The 20,314-nt window shown below is 40.0% G+C and overlaps 1 protein-coding gene across 5 annotated transcripts in view; it reads left to right on the top strand.

Annotated features, from left to right (window-relative positions):
* atp8a1 (ATPase phospholipid transporting 8A1) overlaps positions 1-20,314 on the top strand; it is a 348,145-nt gene that overhangs the window by 303,035 nt on the left and 24,796 nt on the right. For all 5 annotated transcript variants that reach the window (XM_059647441.1, XM_059647433.1, XM_059647431.1 and 2 more), the window contains one exon: positions 8,956-9,063. In XM_059647441.1, the coding sequence (XP_059503424.1) occupies positions 8,956-9,063 (108 nt within the window). The remainder of the gene's footprint in view (positions 1-8,955; positions 9,064-20,314) is intronic.

Below are 20,314 nucleotides of genomic sequence, written 5' to 3'. Positions count from 1 at the left end.
TCTCTCACTGACGCGCGCGCCTCTCTCTCTGTCTCTCACTGACGCGCGCGCCTCTCTCTCTGTCTCTCACTGACGCGCGCGCCTCTCTCTCTGTCTCTCACTGACGCGCGCGCCTCTCTCTCTGTCTCTCACTGACGCGCGCGCCTCTCTCTCTGTCTCTCACTGACGCGCGCGCCTCTCTCTCTGTCTCTCTCTCTCACGTGCGCGCCTCTCTCTCTGTCTCTTGCATGCGCGCGCCTCTCCCTCGCCCTCGCGCCCTGGCCCCCCGGCGCGCTCTCTCTCCCCCCGCCCCCCCCTCGCTTGCGCGCGCGTCTCGCTTGCTCGCTCACGCGCGCTCTCTCTCTGTCTCTCTCTCGCGCGCGTGCGCGCGCGCACCCCTCTCTGTCTCTTGCGTGCGCGCGCCTCTCTCTCTCCCTCCCCCCTCTCTCCCTCGCCGTCTCCCCCCCCCCGGCATCCCCCCCTCGCTCCCTCTCGTGCGCCCCTCTCTCTCTATCTCCCTCTCGTGCGTGCGGCTCTCTCTCTCGTGCTTGCTCTCTCGTGCGCCCCTCTCTCTCTCTCTCGCTCCCTCGTGCGCCTCTCGCTTGCTCGCGCTCTCTCGCTTTCTGACTATTTTCATGATCTCAAAGGAACCACATCCACAGGGAACATAGGCTGAGGAATTAATGTTATAGTTATAACTTCAATCCATGTCTCTTCGAATGTAATGTCCCTGTCATCAATGCAGATTTTGGAATTAGCTATCTCTCTGGGCTTTTCCCGTTTATGTTAATCTCCTGCCCTGCAGAATGTATGGACTGATGAAGCAAAGATCACACCGATACCCCGTACTGGTTAAGACTGCACACTACTAAGCTTTTGGCAATTTTCCAAATGGAAAAATATTCTTCAGAAGAATAGAAATTTGTCCACCCAGATCAAGACAGTACGCTCCCACTGTAGGTTCATTAACTTCTGTCTTTATTTCATACACACACTCTCCAGGAAGTGTTCTATGGAACTAAAATGTAACAGGATTTTGGTCTCTGGTGTTTAAAATATTACTCCAGTCCTTTATGTCCAATGCTAAAACTCTTCTCTTGGAGGAACTGTGCCATCTTCTCATTCAAGGGAAGTGTTCCCACTTTTTTTAAGCTTTAATTAAAAAGAACATTTGTCTTCAGCCACAGTGAAACCTGATTTTCATGCATGAGATGTTTTTCCCATCAGCATTTTATCATTTTTTGTAGTTTCATGGCACGCATGGTTTCTATCATATAACATTCAGAACAAACTTTTAAAAGATCTTTATAATGCTGCAATCCAAAACTGAATAGTATGGAATTAGTAAACCTTTATTATTAATTTTACATTTTTTAACAAATAAACAGAATAATCTTTTGATCATTTTGATTTACAACTGCTGTAAGACTCAAAACATATACCTACTCAGCCAAACGTAGATAATTGTAATAAATTATGAACATCCTACTTGCAAGAAAAGACAACTCTTGATTATGCATCTTGCCTTTTTGGGGGCAATTAATACAAACTGCAGATCCAGGGAAGTAAAAGCAAAAATACCAAGTATTTGAAGTATTTGTATTAGTCAGTTTCTATGTATTGCATGCATCTTAACATTTCATATATAAATCCTTCCTCAGAACCGGGAGGTATTACAAGTGGGAAGCAATTAAGGAGGAGCAGAGTGAAGGGAAAAATACGTAGAGATATATCTTCAGGCATTTGTGTGCTTATGTGTGTAAATGGCAGAATGATATTTCCTTGAGACAGGAGGAAAATCAAATATATTAAAGACATTCATGAGAAACTAAGAACTGAATGTATATTCTGCACAGATGGATGGTAAAGCCATGAGAAGTAAAAGTATGAAAAATTGACAAGGTAGAACTAACTGACGTGGTCTTGGAGTTGAGAATAAAGTAGCAGGTTGACATAAAGAATGCCATTGCTCTATCAACGCTATAACATAGGGTCACTATCTCATCCACCAAGTTGTTTCTTACTGAACTAGCACACCAGTGAAGCTGTAACTATTGTCCAACCTTATAATAAGTCCATGCCGCAACCAGAGAACTGCAAAGTACCTCATGCTGTTCCTTTATTCTGTTAGTTTTCTTTTTATTACTTTTATTCTTAATGTTTCCGGTTCAGGAAGTTGATCCAGAACTGAATCGTCAGTTTTCCTTGTGTTGACTGATCTGATGAGTGCCTCTGGTATTTTATTCTGGAGTTAGTTAAAACTACACTTAATGTGCCATTGACTTTTCTTATCTGCATTCCTTTCTTTTTATTGTTTGAGTGCATTTTCTTGTTACTGTTCTTATGACCCACTGGGGTAGCACACCATAAATTGAATCTTGCTGTTCCCAGTATCATAGTAAATATTTTTTGTTGAAGTTTTTTTTTTACAAAGTACATACAGTACCTCAGGTTACCTGACTTTCAGACTAAGGTTAATAGAAAGCACAGACTTGGTTTCCGTACTGAACAACAATTATTATGTATTACAATTAATTAGACTATAGCTGCAGGTAAACAGATAGAAACTATTGGCAGCTAACGCTCCGAACTAAAGCTCTAATCCCCTTATAAACTGCCCCTTGCGCGCACACATGGAGAGAATAGATTGCGGGTGAAGGTAGAAAAGGTGGGAAGTTGGTTCTGATTCTGATGTTGAGATGATCCTTTTTTGGCTGCCTAAACTGTCTTGTTCGGATGTCTTTCATTTGGATATTTCAACTGGTTTATAAGCTGTACACAGTAATTAAATCACTTGGAAAATGTTTCTGATCTATCCATTCAAAAGTCACAGATATACAGCAACTGCTGCAGAAAAGGTGACTGGTTTTCTTCAAGTTTAAACTGAGATTTTGACTGCAAAGAACAGTCTCTGGGCTGTAACAAGATCTGCATGCTTTCTCACTTTCTGTCTATCTCTCTAACATTTTTGCAGTAGCAGGTTTCTCAGCCACCCACGAGCCAATCATGCAGTTGTTGGCAAGTAAAAGTCTCTGTTGTTGAAAATAGTCATGATCCACCTACCAATCAATGACTTGTTGCCAACAAGAGCTGCTGCAGTACATGCTGTCAGCTCCAGATAGTGTGCAATCTGTACTTCAATCACTGCTTGTTCAGCTCCAACAGATGTTTGTAGTACCTGCCATGGGTTTCAGATTACTTGCTTCTGAAACTGCAGCCACTCTTTCAAACACTAGATTTTAAATGTGCTTCCTCATTTCAACCCCCAGTTTTTAGAAAACACAAAATAAAAAGACATGTTCCTTACACAATGACGGATAGTAGTATGAACAGGAAAAGAATCACAATCTACTAATCACAAGTGGCTAAAATGGTGTTCTCCACTGACATAATAATAAAATGTGAGGCTGGATGAACACAGCAGGCCAAGCAGCATCTCAGGAGCACAAAAGCTGACGTTTCGGGCCTAGACCCTTCATCAGAGGGTCTGATGAAGGGTCTAGGCCCGAAACGTCAGCTTTTGTGCTCCTGAGATGCTGCTTGGCCTGCTGTGTTCATCCAGCCTCACATTTTATTATCTTGGAATCTCCAGCATCTGCAGTTCCCATCTTCTCCACTGACATTCATGTTTACTCAATCAGATATTCTATGGACTTCCTCTTTAGATAATCAGCAGGAACTTTGATTTTAGTGGTGAAAAAGACCAACTTGCATGTAATTTGAAATAACAAAGGAAGGTAGCAGTTCATTAAGGTTGAATTCACATACCAGTTTTAATGGCAAGGTTATCACTGTTCTGTGTTTGAAGCTGATTTGTGAATTAACCTTTTGAATTGATGGGCGAACCTCAGATTTTGAAATCTGTTATGGTACGTGGTTTGAGTGCTGGGTCCCACTGGAAATATTGAGCAAACATTAAGGGGAACATGTTTTCACGTGATTGTTACAGCGCAAGAGGAGGTTCATTGTGTCTGCAGCAGATCCTCAAATGAACATCACTATCTTTGTCCAGTCTCCTGTATATTCCCCATTCCCTTGAGCACGCTATCCGAGGAATCATTCTGTTTTTTAAATGCCTCAACTGAAGCTGCCACCACCGCATTTCCAGGCAGTGCAGTTCACCACCTAACCATGCACTATGTAATAAAGTTATTTCCTCACTTCACTTTACATCAGTGCCCCCTCACTCTTGTTATTTTATAAGTAGAGGAACAGTTTTTCCCGTAGCCTGCTCGTGATTTTGAAAACCTCTATCAAATCTCCTGTCTACTTTCTTCTCTCCAAGAAAAACAGTTCCAAATTTTTCTATCTGTCCTGAACTGAAGTTTCTCATTCCTGGAGCCATTTGTATAAATCATTTCTGCATTCTCTCCAATGCATTGACGTATTTTCTATAATGTGGCCCGTACAGCTTGTTAAAACACTTAGTAACATGTTCAGTGCTCTGAAAGACTTGCAGGGGAGATTTACTGGAATGGTACCACCATGAGGGATTTAACTGTGTGAGGAGTTTGCAGAACTGGAGTTGTTATTCTTACAGTGAAGAAGGTTAAAAGGAAATGTGATAGAGATAGAAAGAGAAATGAATGAAACCACATTCAGTGTCAGAAGGGTCAGTAGCTGTAGAACATAGATTTAAGTGATTGGTGAAGAATCTAGTGATAATGTGAGGGAATACTTTTTGTTAAACCTGCAGAAAGTTGCTTTGATCTGGAATATATCAGAGATAGTAGAAACTGCAGATGCTGGTGAATCCAAGATAACAAGGTGTAAAGCTGGATGAACACAGCAGGCCAAGCAGCATCTTAGGAACAGGAAAGTTGATGTTTTGGACCTAGACCCAAGGGCTGTGTTCATCCAGCTCTGCATCTTGTTACCTTGATCTGGAATGTACTGCTTCAAAGCATGGTGGAAAATACTTAATAACATTTAAAGGAATTAGATGAATATTTGAAGGGAAATATTTACAGGGCTACGGAAAAGAGCAGACCTTCCTAAGATTCTTTGAAAGAGTTAGCTGAGGACAATGAGCTAAATAGTCTAGTTCTGTGCTATGTCGTTGTATGAAGTAATTAGCTTTCCTGCCGATATCATTAACAAGAAAATATTCTTTACCTCAAAAATTGACACAACATTTGTATGCCAAAGTTGTTGTTATCTTCATAGGCAGTCCCTTGAGAGGACTGACTTTCACTCCACAGTTGCAAACCCTGGCAGAACTAAATGCTTGATCCATACACATAAAAATAAAATACTGCAGATGCTGGAAATCTGAAATAAACACTGAAAATATTGGAGAAACTTAGCAGGTCTGCCAGCATCTGTGGAGAGAGAAACAACGGTAATGTCTCAAGTCCAATGTGTCACCTTTATCAGAGCTGTTCTGAAGAAGAGTTGGAAAACGAAGAAGAGTTGGAAAACAAAGAACCGCTCACTAAATAGCAAACTTAGAATTTCTGCTTTGGGCACGATCAGGAGATAGTAACGAAAACTGCACTGTTCAGGGTACAGTTCATGTTTTCAATAAACTAATGTGCACAATCATAGCTTTAAAATACTCAGTAAACTGGCTCAATTGTACTGTGTGATAGAATGTAATTGATTCTGTTAACATTTTCACTTTTTTAATGTATGCCTTGATGTATTTTCATGCGATAATATGATGTGGTTTTATTAACTCAGTTTAAAAATAGGTTTATCACCAATAATAAATATTTTGTCATGTCCTCCACCTGTCAATAACTTGTCAATAACCTGATTTAACATCATTTAAAAAAAACTTTAAATCCTATAACACTTCCGTTCTGCTCATCTAGTATAGATATTTTCAATCAAACTGTTCATACATGTTATGACACATATCTGGAGCAGGTTGCATACGAATCCAGACCTTTTGTCCTCCTTTCGAATGCTGGCATTTACACTCCAGAATAGTCTCCACACATTTTTTCTGTCTCAACTTCACCTTTCATTATATTGCATCAACCATTTCCACATTTCAACACCGAATAAAGAAATTTCTCCATGTTTCTTGATGGATTTATTAGTAATTATCTTGTATTTACAGAAACACAAAGCTAAACTACTGCAGATGCCAGAGCTCTAAAACAAAAATAGAATACAAAGTTAACATTTCGGGTCTTCCTTAGAACTGAGGAAGGGTCACCGGACCTGAAAGGTTAACTCTGTTTTCTCCTTCACAGATGCTGCCAGACCTGCTGAGCTTTTCCAGCAACTTTGTTTTTGTTCCTGCTTCACAGCATCCGCAGTTTTTTTTCTTGCAGTTTTTTACAAAATACAAAGGAAATATTTGGGCCTGGTAACATCTGTGAAGAAAATTAAGAGTTCATATTTCATGTTGATGATCCAAGTCTCAAACAAGGTTATCAACATGATATGTCAACAAAAATTCCTGCCACACCTGCTGAGTATCTCCAATATTTTCTGCACAATGTTCCCTCTACTTCTGTAATTTTGCATCTGGAAGTATTGCTTCCATATTTACTCTTATCAGCTGTTAAAGACCTCCAATCACACCCCCTGAAGTCTGCCGTTTTCTAAAGATGAAAACTTGACTAATGCAATCTTTGCATTAGCTGTAATCTCTTAATTACAACACCATCCTTGTAAATACTTTTTTCCCAGTGCTTCTATATCCTTTTCATGACATGGCCTCAAGAACTGTGTGTGGCACTATGTTGGTGTACGTTGTTGGTTTCTTAGGAACGAGTAATTCTTGATATGAAGACATTTAAAAGCACGCTGAATTACTGCCTTCTTACATAAGGAAGTAAACTCAATTTGCAGAGCAACAAAATGTGAGGCTGGATGAACACAACAGGCCAAGCAGCATCTCAGGAGCACAAAAGCTGATGTTTCGGGCCTAGACCCTTCTTCAGAGAGGGGGATGGGGTGAGGGTTCTGGAATAAATAGGGGGCGAGGGGGAGGCAGACCAAAGATGGAGAGAAAAGAAGATAGGTGGGGAGGTAGGGAGGGGATAGGTCAGTCCAGGGAAGACAGGTCAAGGAGGTGGGATGAGGTTAGTAGGTAGGAGTTGGAGGTGCGACTTGGGGTGGGAGGAAGGGATGGGTGAGAGGAAGAACAGGTTAGTGAGGCAGAGACAGGTTGGACTGGTTTTGGGATGCAGTGGGTGGAGGGGAAGAGCTGGGCTGGTTGTGTGGTGCAGTGGGGGGAGGGGACGAACTGGGCTGGTTTAGGGATGCGGTGGGGGAAGGGGAGATTTTGAAGCTGGTGAAGTCCACATTGATACCATTAGGCTGCAGGGTTCCCAAGCGGAATATGAGTTGCTGTTCCTGCAACCTTCGGGTGGCATCGTTGAGGGATGTGTAGCGGGAAATGCGGGAGACGTGGTCAAGGGTGTTCCATTCCCTATTCCCAATTCCTCCGCCTCCGCCGCATCTGCTCCCACGACAAGACATTCCACTCCCGCACATCCCAAATGTCCAAGTTCTTCAAGGACCGCAACTTCCCCCCACAGTGGTCGAGAACGCCCTTGACCGCATCTCCCGCATTTCCCGCTACACATCCCTCACACCCCGCCCCTGCCACAACCGCCCCAAGAGGATCCCCCTCATTCTCACATACCAACCCCACCCCAACCTCCAGATACAACGCATCATCCTCCGACACTTCCGCCATCTACAATCCGACCCACCACCCAAGACATTTTTCCATCCCCACCCTTGTCTGCTTTCCGGAGAGACCACTCTCTCCATGACTCCCTTGTCTGCAACACACTGCCCTCCAACCCCACCACACCCGGCACCTTCCCCTGCAACCGCAGGAAATGCTACACTTGCCCCCACACCACCTCCCTCACCCCCACACCAACTCCCTCACCCCTATCCCAGGCCCCAAGATGACTTTCCATATTAAGCAGAGGTTCACCTGCACATCTGCCAATGTGGTATACTGCATCCATTGTACCCGGAGTGGCTTCCTGTACATTGGGGAAACCAAGTGGAGGCTTGGGGACCGCTTTGCAGACCACCTCCACTCGGTTCGCAATAAACAACTGCACCTCCCAGTCGCAAACCATTTCCGCTCCCCCTCCCATTCTTTAGATGACATGTCCATCATGGGCCTCCTGCAGTGCCACAATGATGCCACCCGAAGGTTGCAGGAACAGCAACTCATATTCCGCTTGGGAACCCTGCAGCCCAATGGTGTCAATGTGGACTTCACCAGCTTCAAAATCTCCCCTTCCCCCACCGCATCCCAAAACCAGCCCAGTTCGTCCCCTCCCCCGACTGCACCACACAACCAGTCCAGCTCTTCCCCTCCACCCACTGCATCCCAAAACCAGTCCAGCCTGTCTCTGCCTCCCTAACCTGTTCTTCCTCTCACCCATCCCTTCCTCCCACCCCAAGCCGCACCTCCATCTCCTACTTACTAACCTCATCCCACCTCCTTGACCTGTCCGTCTTCCCTGGACTGACCTATCCGCTCCCCACCTCCCCTCCTATACTCTCCTCTCCACCTATCTTCATTTCTCTCCATTTTCGGTCCGCCTCCCCCTCTCTCCCTATTTATTCGAGAACCCTCACCCCATCCCCCTCTCTGATGAAGGATCTAGGCCCGAAATGTCAGCTTTTGTGCTCCGGAGATGCTGCTTGGCCTGCTGTGTTCATCCAGCTTCACACTTTATTATCTTGCATCCAATTACAGTCAGGTTGGCAGAAACTCTACCTCCTATTTAGAATTTCACTACAAACAGTGACCAGAAAAACTCTTCCCTTTCTGCCTAAAAACTAGTAAATAAAATTAAGACTACTTTGATGTCTAAAAATTGCTAATTTAAATCTCAAATAAACAACAAAGCATGAGAATAAGCATATTTTTCATGTTATGTCTGCATTATAAATGCAATTTGTTGATATTACAATATAGCACATAATTTTACTCAATAATATAGCATTGTGATCTTGATATCTTGATTTTATTTTTCCAACTAGTTTAGTCATGTGGCTATCTGGGGAAGTATCGGAATGTGGGTGGTGCTGTTTGGAATCTACTCATCTCTTTGGCCTGCAATTCCACTGGCTCCTGATATTTCTGGAGAGGTACTTGTTTTGATATTTACATCTCACACTTTATATTGCAAAAAGAAAAGGCATATGACAACATCCAAGTGCCTATTGGCTTTCATTTATTCTGAAACTTTGTCAGAATTGTTTTTAATCGTTATCAGTGAAAAGATCTTTACCAATTTGCAAAATTATCCAAAATAGCTGCCATTTGGCAATTGTGATAGTCTAATTACAAGGTGATCTGAAGAGTTATCACATTAGAGCCAGAAATTGATGACTCTTAATATAAACTTTATTTATCTTTAAAACTTTTGTCAAAGCTAAAACCAAAAGATAAAAGTTGCTGGAAAAGCTCAACAGGTCTGGCAACATCTGTGACGGGAAAAACAAAGTTAAAGTTTCAAATGCAGTGACTCTTCTTCAGAATTAGTTTTGACTGGGTTTTGGAATCTGTTGAGGAACACGGCCAAGGATATGTTATTTAGCTACAACCTCAGGATTGCCGTTTACCCACTGGAGATCATCTAATTTGTTGGGGCTGATTATCTTCTAATCTTTTAGTTATTGTCACATGAGAATCTCATTAGAAGCTAATTTCAGTCTTGACAATTACCTGGTGTTTTGCGGTGTTATGTAGTGTGAACGAGAGATCCCTGCTCTGGGCCATTTTAGCCAAATAAAACAGGCAGAATAGTACACTTTTTGGGTTTGTATTCCAGTCTAGGAAGAAAGAAAATTATTTTCAAAAAATAATTAATTCGGGTCTTTGCTTCAGTAGTTATTGACTTGTGCTGAACAATGCATGTGCTTACATCAGCAAGGTAACATATTGCTCAGAGGGTAATAATTCTGTAGATTATCACATGACTCTCTACCTTTTTCATATAACTTAATTTGTACTTTGACTAAACCAATTATACATGTGTGCTTTATATGGCAATGGTTATTTTCAGAGAAAATCTGGCTTGTGTATAATTAAAAAGTGACCTAGATATTTCTCTTAGTTACCAAATTTCTGTTGAACATTTTTGCCTGCTTTCATTCTTGTGCATTGATTTCACTTTTTATGCTAAAATTCCAGCAGTTAAATTGCCTCATTTCAAATTGTATGCCTAGTCTTGTAAGATCCTATAGGTTTTGAGATGCTCAGTTGACCTATTTTTTATATTGATATTTCCAAGTAGCTAAGAACTACACTGAGGTATAAGTAACTAAGATCTACAGGTGGCACATACAATTTTAATGACACAAAACAAAAGTTAAAATGTAGATTAGTTCAAAATCTGTAATAAAAACATAAGGTTAGTATTAAAGAGCTAGAAGTGAAAGTATAGTAAATTTTGTGAAAGATGTGAAGTTTAAACAAACTGGATGAATTTTGGCTGTAAATTACTTAGCATAGACAGCATTCTGACTCTCTCTTAACCGGCTTCTGACATCTGTAGGCATTGTGTGTGTATATATGGTATCTAGTATATACCTACACCAGATTGTTGTCTTTTCTTTCTTGTTTAATGAAGTGCTTAACTGTTTAGTTACTGACTTCTGTCTGCTATTGCCTGTTTGTGACACGTTTTCATATTGTTGCATGGAAGAAGTAATGTGAACAGATATTAGAGGGGGGAAGGAATTTAGAAGTTTGGCTACATCTGAAGTGAAATAAGTCATTGCCACTGAAGTATTGCCCAAGTGCGATGTCAGCAATCTCGATCTTTATTGCCCTCTCAAGAACTGCTGAAATGTGCATGCTTGAGTCTTACTTATTCACGTACGTCAATGAGTTGCATGACAGACAGGGAATTATCAGTGTTTTCATTTTGCACTAATGTTAATAAACACTTCTAAAGAGAGACACAGTCAATGTAACTAGACATTTATAAAGGATAAAAAAAACTGATACCAGGCATTGTAAAATCTACTTAAACCATAAATGAAACTCACCAGAGATCCCTCTGTAAGGTGATTTAACAGTCAGGTTGCCAGATTGTTTTGTTGAAAACCTAATTCCAGCAATGAGTGAGATGAATATTTTGTAAACTATTACTTCTTTTCTACTAGTGAATCAGAGCAGGGAACAAAATGCATGGGGGTGGAAAAAATGGTGAACAACCTAACCATCTTACTTAATGTGTATGCCTCTTGAGGCTAATTATTAAGTAGCAGTTGGGAAGGATAATTCTACCTTCCCTAGCTAAATTGGGAACCATTTACCAAAGGAGGAGATGAAAAATAGTTATCAAAATCAAAGATTAATCACCGGAGTCGTTCAAAAATCTACACCATGTATGTTGAATCATCTTTAGTTGTTAAGTACACTACAAGCACCGTATTTGTAGTAACAGGGGCTTCATTCAAGTTGAATTTACACAATTATTAAAGCAGTGTTTTAAACATAGATGTATAATCTTGTAGTAACAAGCTGAAATCCACATCTGGACTCCGGATTCTTATTTTTAATTATGTGATGGACTCAGAAATGTGTTTTTTAAAAAATTGAACAATGTTATAACACGTTTGTTCCAAAAAGTTCAAACCTGACAAAACTATAAACCTCTGGCTGATTGTATTTGTTTTTAGAATCAGTCTCGTTCTCATATCAAAAATTAAGTCAATGAAATTACATTTTATTCTGAAGAGTTTTCGATAGTTTTGGTTTCTTTTTCTTATCCATGCTTGTTACTTCAGAATATATAGTATTTTGGAAATGTTGAAGTGGGCATTTTTACCAGATTTCATAATGTAACCAGCAATGTGTGGCATTCGTTACTGGCCATATGGGCATGAAGATTTCACTCAATTTGTTGGTAGCAAACTTTTAGGCTTAAAGTAAAGTATTTTCAACATTATTAAAATTAATAGATGTGTTTGATGGTTTTACCACTTTTCCTTTTTTTATGTCAGGACTTAGGTTTGCTTTGCTTTGCTTTATGAATAGAAATAAAGAATGTGAAGATTTCAACTCATGCTGCTGATCTTTACGATGGCTGCTTTTTATCTTACCGTTATTTCATTGAATGTGTGTGTTAAACCTTGCTTCTAAATTAAGTGAAACATTTCCTTAAATTTATAAAACTGTCATTATTTCCCAAAATATGTACAAATTAACCAGATTATAATTTAGTCATTCCATATGGTATTCGTGAATAATTAGGGTATTTACTTCTTGCAGCTTGCCGGGTATGATAATATGTACTTTTAACAATGCAGAACACCTTTTCCCTTCATTATATTTTTGTTTCCCATTCGTTATAAAAGGTAAGATTGAGGGGCAAGGATGAAAATTCCGCACATTTGTACTGACAGCTTTGCATTTCATGCTAGCGGTTTGAGTGATTCAACATTTTCTCTTTCTCAATATCATGTTTCTGAATGACGAATAGAGAGGTGTCAAATTCACTTACTTAACCACAGTCTCAGTATGACACTAAAAAAAGGCCCACAAATTGAAATAATTGAATGTAAAATCCGTTGCATCTACATTATGAAATAAAATTTATTTTTAATTGTTTTGAAGAAGCTCCTTGGAAGACAAAAATAGAAGCTAAACTCTTAATCTGAGCAGCTGTCATGTTGTATAGACAGCAGACTTGTTGTTTTCCCTCTGGGCCTATTGGGCCTTCAAAACACCAAGCTTTGTGACTCTGTGATTTCTGATCCCTTGTGAATTCCCCTGGGAGCTACTTTTGTGACAGAATCCCATTTGAAGGGGCTAAGGCCTAGAGAAGAAGCTTGGCATGGGCCACAAATCTCTCACATTAGGAACAATTTGTAAACCGCGCACAGAGGCAGCCGGGACCTGTCCCCAGAACAGACTGCCCCTGTTAGCAGCATTATATGAAAAGGATCACTTTTCTGTTTCCCAGATGATTTGCCTGTGTGTGGAGGGATGTGAAAAGTTAGAAACAAAAATGGTTTCTACACAATGTTTGGGGGTTGGGGGGTGTTGAGGGGGAGAGCTTTTGTACAGAAAGGAAGGAAATACCTCTGGGATTTTATTTTTCCCTTCATACAAAATACAATGAAACTCTGTTTTCAATACGAATGTGAGATTTAAATCTTTGAGCTTTGGATTACCTCTGCAGTACAAAATCTGACAGGCTTTCAAATATAAAATAAAAACTTTGTCTTTTTAATTCATTTTGATCATTTCTAAAGGCACTGAGATTTGAATAGCAGGTCCCAATTGTCTACTCAGAACTGAAATTAGAATAGTTACAATTAACTCGACACAGGCAAGTTCAACATTCTTCAGCGTAATCACAGAACAAAATCACCAATTGGAATTTGACTACATGAACATAAGGCATCCTGCATTATTTGTAAATTGTGACCTTCTCATCCAAAGTGCCATTAAAATTAATTAATATACATTTTCTTTACTGCAAATCAGTTCTGATTGTCATAAAATGAAAGAGCACCACCAGTACTTGCCTTATATAATGTAGCAAAGGGAAATGTGGATAACTATTGTGATGACTCTTGTCATAGTTAATTAAATATTATTTAACAATTTTGAAAATGTTAAATATATAATTAGTGGTCAGCAGAGATCTACAATTTTATATCAAATGAGCTTAAAATGCTTATGTGAATTATTATTTTGGTCACATATTTTGTTATGTTGCCTGTTTGAAAAATTTTGTTCAAGTTAGTGACATTTTCAGGAGAAAATTATGACACACATTTTCAGACTATTTTCTGTTTAGTCTTTTTCCTCGATTTATTAAGTTAATGCAAGCTGAAATTTGTTCTGTGTTCTCAAAACATTTCCAACAATTGAAAAAATGTTAACATGCTAAAATGGGAACAGTTTAAAGTTGTTCTTCTAATACTAAAAATAAGAAACAATTTGGTCTGGTTTATATTGGTAAATGCTCTCATATAAAATTCATTAATGTACCTCATGATCAAAAGGTTGCAGATCAAGAAAAAAAAACTGTTGTAAGGCATAAAGAAGTTGTGGGCCATTTTATTACAAATCATCCAAGACACATTACATGGGATTGAGTAGTTCTTTCCTTTTTTTAATATTGGATGGAGTAGTTGATTTTTCTGCTAACAAGAAACAACTGTGTTAGCTCTAGTCACACAGTTTAATCTAAAAAGATGAAAGGGCAGAACTGATGTGTGTAGAGTTGACAGGCTGCAGCAGCAATGAGAAAAATGGCCAGAAAATCTGTTTGAAATGTTGGACTGAATTTTATTCAGACATGTGTGAAAATACATTGGGTGTATGGATTCAAAATTCACCAGGCACCTGGTAGAATATAACTTCCGTTAGTAAATTTGGAAGATGAAGTTCATCTCAGTGATTATGACCATGGCAACTATCATTAATCATTATAAAAATCCATCTGGTGCACTAATACCTTTTAAGGAGAGAAATCTGCCAGCCTTACCTGGCCTTGCCTTAAAGTGACTCTAGATCCACATAACTGTGGTTGACTCTTAACTGATCTTTGAAATAGCTTAGTGATCCACTTAGTTCAAGGCATTGGAGCAGGCAACAAATCCTGGCTCTGTCAGTGATGTCCAAAATCCATTGAAACAATCACATTTTTTACTTTGTTTTGTTTGACTCTTCCTTGGTTTTAAAAAAAAGAGTGGTGACTGTATGAGGTTTTCAAGTGGATATTAATTGAAGTAGAATACCTTCAGAGATGTATAAGCACAAATATGATGTCTGTGCTTGGCATCCAATTTCATACCCCCCAATTTCTGCCATCACATTTCCCAAAAGAACATTAAATTCAGTCTTAAGGTTGTGAAATGAATATTAAAGTGCAATGGACAAATTCATTTGCTTTCTATTGGACAGTGTACTGGAATCTTTTCTATTACTCTGAAACTAGTCTCTTAACTGAAGGCAGTGACAAAAATGTGAAGCTACAAGGGAAAATGAGTCAAATTCTAAAATGAGAGAATTGCTGTAGCAGACAATTAAGGGTATTTGCCCCAATTCTCAAGTAAACTGTGTTCACGGAGGAAGAAATGGTCAACAAGAAAGTGAAACCATAGTAATCAATTGAAAGGTAAAGATTAATGATAGGCTAGAAAATTGGGAATATTTTAGAAGCAAATGAAGAAGTTAGAATGTAAGTGTAAACTGGTTGGAAATATAAAAGCAATCATTAAGAGCCTCTACTGGTAAATAAAATGGAAGAGAGTAGCTAAACTTATTATTGGTACTTTAAAGAATCAGACTGGGAAATAACAAAGTTTGAGTCACCATTTTGTATCTGTCTTTCCAGTAGAAGACAAACATCTAAGGAAAAATAGTAGAAGAATAAGGGGTAAAAGTAAGGGTGGAACTTGAAACATTCCCGATTGTAAGAGAGAGGATCCTTGGAAAACTAATTAGTCTAATGGCTGAAAAGTCGCAACCATTGTTGACATGTATCCGCAGGTATTAAAAGAAGTGCCTGGAGGGATACTGGATCTACTGATTGTTGTCTTCCAAAATTTCCTCTGTCTGAGGATTAAAAACCACAAATGTAACAGTTTTATTCAAGGAAAGAAAGACAATAACCAGTTGTAAGTTAAAGAGCCTAAAACTGTTAATGGGAAAATGCTAGAATCCATTATTAAAGAAGTTGAGGATATTTAGAGCAATTTAATGCAGTCAGAAGGTCAACATATGTTTGTGAAATCAAAAAAGTGTTTGATAAAGGTCTAAGAGTACTTTGAAAATGCAACAAGCAAGAGTAATAGAGTATACACTATTGCATCACATATTTCATCCCAAAGAAAAGAAAGATTATCCGGGGTGGGATTAGACAGCCATGGCTGACAAAGGAAGTCAGGGAAGGTATCAAAGAAAAAGAGACAGCCTATAAAGTGGCGAAGAGCACTGAGAAATCAGAAGATAGGGAAGGCTACAAAAACAAACAGAGGATAACAAAGAGAGAAATAAGGAAGGAGGGGATCAAATATGAAGGTAGGCTAGCCGGTAATATTAGAAATGATAGTAAAAGCTTCTTTCAATACATAAGAAACAAACGAGAAGCAAAAGTGGACATGGGCCACTCCAAATTGATGCTGGAAGCTAGTGATGGGAGATAAGGAAATAGCTGAAGAACTTAATAAGTACTTTCCGTCAGTCTTCACAGTGGAAGACATTAGTAGAATGCCAACAATTAAGGAGAGTCGGGGGCAGAGTTGACCATGGTAGGCATTACAAAAGAGAAAGTGCTAGAAAAGCTAAAAGGTCTAAAAATTGATAGATCTCCTGGCCCCGAAGTGCTACATCCTAGAGTTCTGAGGGAGGTGGCTGAGGAAATAGCGGAGGCTTTGGTTGTGATCTTTCAAAAGTCACTGGAGTCTGGGAAAGTCCCAGATGATTGGAATATTGCTGTTGTAACCCCCTTGTTTGAGAAAGGATCGAGGCAAAAGATGGAAAATTATAGGCTGATTTAGCCTAACCTCGGTTGTTGGTAAAATTCTAGAATCCATCATTAAGGATGAGATTTCTAAATTCTTGGAAGTACAGGGTCAGATTAGAACAAGTCAGCATGGATTTAGTAAGGAGAGATCATGCCTGACAAACCTGTTAGAATTCTTTGAAGAGGTAACAAGTATGTTAGACCAGGGAAACCCAGTTATCTATCTGGACTACCAAAAGGCCTTTGATAAGGTGCCTCACGGGAGGCTGCTGAGCAAGGTGAGGGCCCGTGGTGTTTGAGGTGAGCTACTGGCTTGGATTGAGGATTGGCTATCTGACAGAAGGCAGAGAGTTGGGATAAAAGGCTCTTTTTCGGAATGGCAACCGGTGACGAGTGGTGTCCCGCAGCGTTCAGTGTTGGGGCCACAGTTGTTCACTTTATATATTAATGATCTGGATGAAGGGACTGGGGGCATTCTGGCGAAGTTTGCCAATGATATGAAGATAGGTGGACAGGCAAGTAGTACTGAAGAGGTGGGGAAGCTGCAGAAAGATTTAGACAGTTCAGGAGAGTGGTCCAGGAAATGGCTGATGAAATTCGAAAATGTGAGGTTTTGCACTTTGGAAAAAGAATACAGGCATGGACTATTTTCTAAATGGTGAGAAAATTCATAAAGCCGAAGTACAAAGGGATCTGGGAGTGTTGGTCCAAGATTCTCTAAAAGTTAACTTGCAGGTAGAGTCTGTGATTAAGAAAGCGAATGTAGCGTTGCCGTTTATCTCAAGAGGGTTGGAATATAAAAGCAGCGATGTGCTTCTAAGAATTTATAAACCTGTAGTTAGGCCCCATTTAGAATACTGTGTCCAATTTTTGGCCCCACACCTCAGGAAGGACATACTAGCCCTGGAGCATGTCCAGCGGAGATTCACATGGATGATCCTTGGAATGGTAGGTTTAACGTATGGTGAACGGCTAAGGATCCTGGGATTGTATTCATTAGAGTTTAGAAGGTTGAAAGGAGATATAATAGACACATAGAAGATAATGTATGGCTTAGAAAGGGTGGATGCTGGGAAGTTTTTTCCGTTAGTCGTGGAGACTAGGGCTCGTGGACACAGCCTTAGAATTAGAGGGGGTAAATTTAAAACAGAAATGAGGAGACATTTCTTCAGCCAGAGTGTGGTGGGCTTGTGGAATTTATTGCCAGGGAGTGCAGTGGAGGCTGGGATGTGAGATGCCTTCAAGGCAGAGATCAGATAAATTCTTGAACTCAGAAGGAATCAAGGGCTACGGGGAGAGTGCAGGGAAGTGGAGTTGAAATGCCCATCAGCCAAGATTTAAATGGCGGAGTGGACTCTATGGGCCGAATGGCCTTACTTCCACTCCTGTGTCTTATGGTCTTACACATAGTGTATTCGGATTTCCAAAAGAGATTTGATAACGTGCCACAAAAACGGTGACAGCTCTACATAAAACAAGGTTATCGTGTTAGGTTAATATATTTAGATCGATATGGGATTGGCTGGCTAAAAGAAAATGGAGTCAGAATAAATGGTCATTTCAGGTTGGCAAACTGTAATAATTGAGTGGCACAATGGTCAATGCTGTGGATCCGACTATTTACAATCTCTATTATCATCTTAGGAGAAAAGAATGAGTGAGACAATGTTTTAGTAAAAGTGGATCCAGAGAACAAGAAGCAAACAGAAAGGTGAAACGAAGGCCACAATGAGATCAGCCGTAGGCTTATTGAATAGCAAAGCAGACTTAAGGGTCATAATGGCTTACCTCTGTTCTATTTGTGTTATGTTTGATAAACATCTCCATTTAAATGTCACATTGAATCAACAGTACTTGTAATAGTGCAGAGCTCCCTCAGAAAGCCATTGGAGTGTAAACCTAGACTCTGCTATAGTGGGACTGGGGGCATTCTGGCGAAGTTTGCCAATGATACAAAGATAGGTGGACAGGCAGGTAGTACTAAGGAGGTGGGGAATCTGCAGAAAGATTTTAGACAGTTTAGGAGAGTGGTCCAGGAAATGGTTGATGAAATTCAACGTGAGTAAATGTGAGGTTTTGCACTTTGGACAAAAGAATACACGCATGGACTATTTTCTAAATGGTGAGAAAATTCGCAAAGCAGAAGTAAAAAAAGGATCTGGGAGTGGCCTTACTTCCACTCCTATGTCGTATGGTCTTATGGGACTTAACCCTACAACCATCCGATTCAAAGGTTACAACTGAGTCAAGGTTGTTTGTAAAGTTGTGATTTTCAAGAAACTAAATTCTCTGCAGGAGTTTTTCAGAGTAGTGTCCTAGGAAAAACCATCTTCAGTTGCTTCATAATGAACTTCATTGTGAGGTCAGAAATGGGGATTGCATAATGTTCAGCACCATTCCCAACTCCTTATGCACTGAAGCAGTCCAAGTTCAAATGCAGCAAGACTTAGACAATATCTAGGGTTGGACTGACAAGTGGCAAGTAACATTGCCTACCACTTGGGTGGCCAAATGACCATCTCCAGGCTTAAAGTGAGAGGGGAAATTTATAAAAAGGACCAGAGGGATTTTTTTTTCCCCACAGAGGGTGGTACATGTGTGGAACAAGCTGCCAGAGGAAGTGGTGAAGACTGGTATAATTACAGCATTTAAGAGACGTCTGGATGGGTGTATCAAAACATTTTAATTCTTCAGACCCTTCTGTAGAAGGGCCACTGGGCCCAAACTCTTAACTCTGATTTCTTTCCATAGATGCTGCCAGACCTGCTGAGATTTGCCAGAAATTTCTGTTTTTGTTGTGATTTTTTAAGTATAGGCTAATGCTATTTGCTTCTAGTTGATTCTGCACGCACTCTGTTGTTTTAATGCATGTGATGCCAAATTCAAACATAAAAACCTAATTTCAACGTTGTGATGAATACAAAAATGCAATTCATAAATTTTGAATCTTTCAATTTGCATGTATTGTCCCATTCCTGCTATCACCATGCAACACCAGGTTATAGTCCAACAGATTTATTTCAAAATGCAAGCTCTCAGCGTTCACCTAACGAAGGGATAAGCTCCCAAAGCTTGTGATTTCAAATAAACTTGTTGGACTGTGGCCTGGTGCCATTTGATTTCTGATCATTAAAGTAAATAGTAGGGCTGCGTCCCAAATTTGAGAAGTTATAGTCAATTGGAGAGCGAGGCAAAAGCAATAGAGAAAGAAATTAAGTGGGAAGTGATAAACAGGCAATGAAAGGAAGGAACAGTGAATGCAGATCTAAGAGCAAATCAATGGATAAAAATGGAGCTTGCAAAAATAATGACAGGACAAAACCTGAAACACTGCATTTGAATGCATGCAGCATTCTAAACAAAGCAGATAAACTAGTAGTGCAAAATGAGATAAATAAGCACAATCTAATAGCCATTATTGCAACATGGCTGCATGATAATCTAGATTAAGTCTTGAATATTGAAGAGTATATAGCATTTTAGAAGGACAGGAAGCTTAAAAGGGAGTGAGAAGTGGTTCTTTTAATTAAATAAGATATTAGCACCATAAAGAAGGATGATCTAAATTCAGCAAACCAATACTTAGTCCAACCTGTCTCTGCCTCCCTAACCGGTTCTTCCTCTCACCCATCCCTTCCTCCCACCCCAAGCCGCACCCCCATCTACCTACTAACCTCATCCCACCTCCTTGACCTGTCCGTCTTCCCTGGACTGACCTATCCCCTCCTTACCTCCCCACCTACACTCTCTCCACCTATCTTCTTTACTCTCCATCTTCGGTCCGCCTCCCCCTCTCTCCCTATTTATTCCAGTTCCCTCTCCCCATCCCCCTCTCTGATGAAGGGTCTAGGCCCGAAACGTCAGCTTTTGTGCTCCTGAGATGCTGCTTGGCCTGCTGTGTT

The sequence above is a fragment of the Stegostoma tigrinum genome, chromosome 1 (genome assembly GCF_030684315.1).
Source record: "Stegostoma tigrinum isolate sSteTig4 chromosome 1, sSteTig4.hap1, whole genome shotgun sequence".
NCBI classification, from domain to species: Eukaryota; Metazoa; Chordata; class Chondrichthyes; order Orectolobiformes; family Stegostomatidae; genus Stegostoma; species Stegostoma tigrinum.
This window is presented reverse-complemented; position numbering and strand designations above follow the sequence as displayed.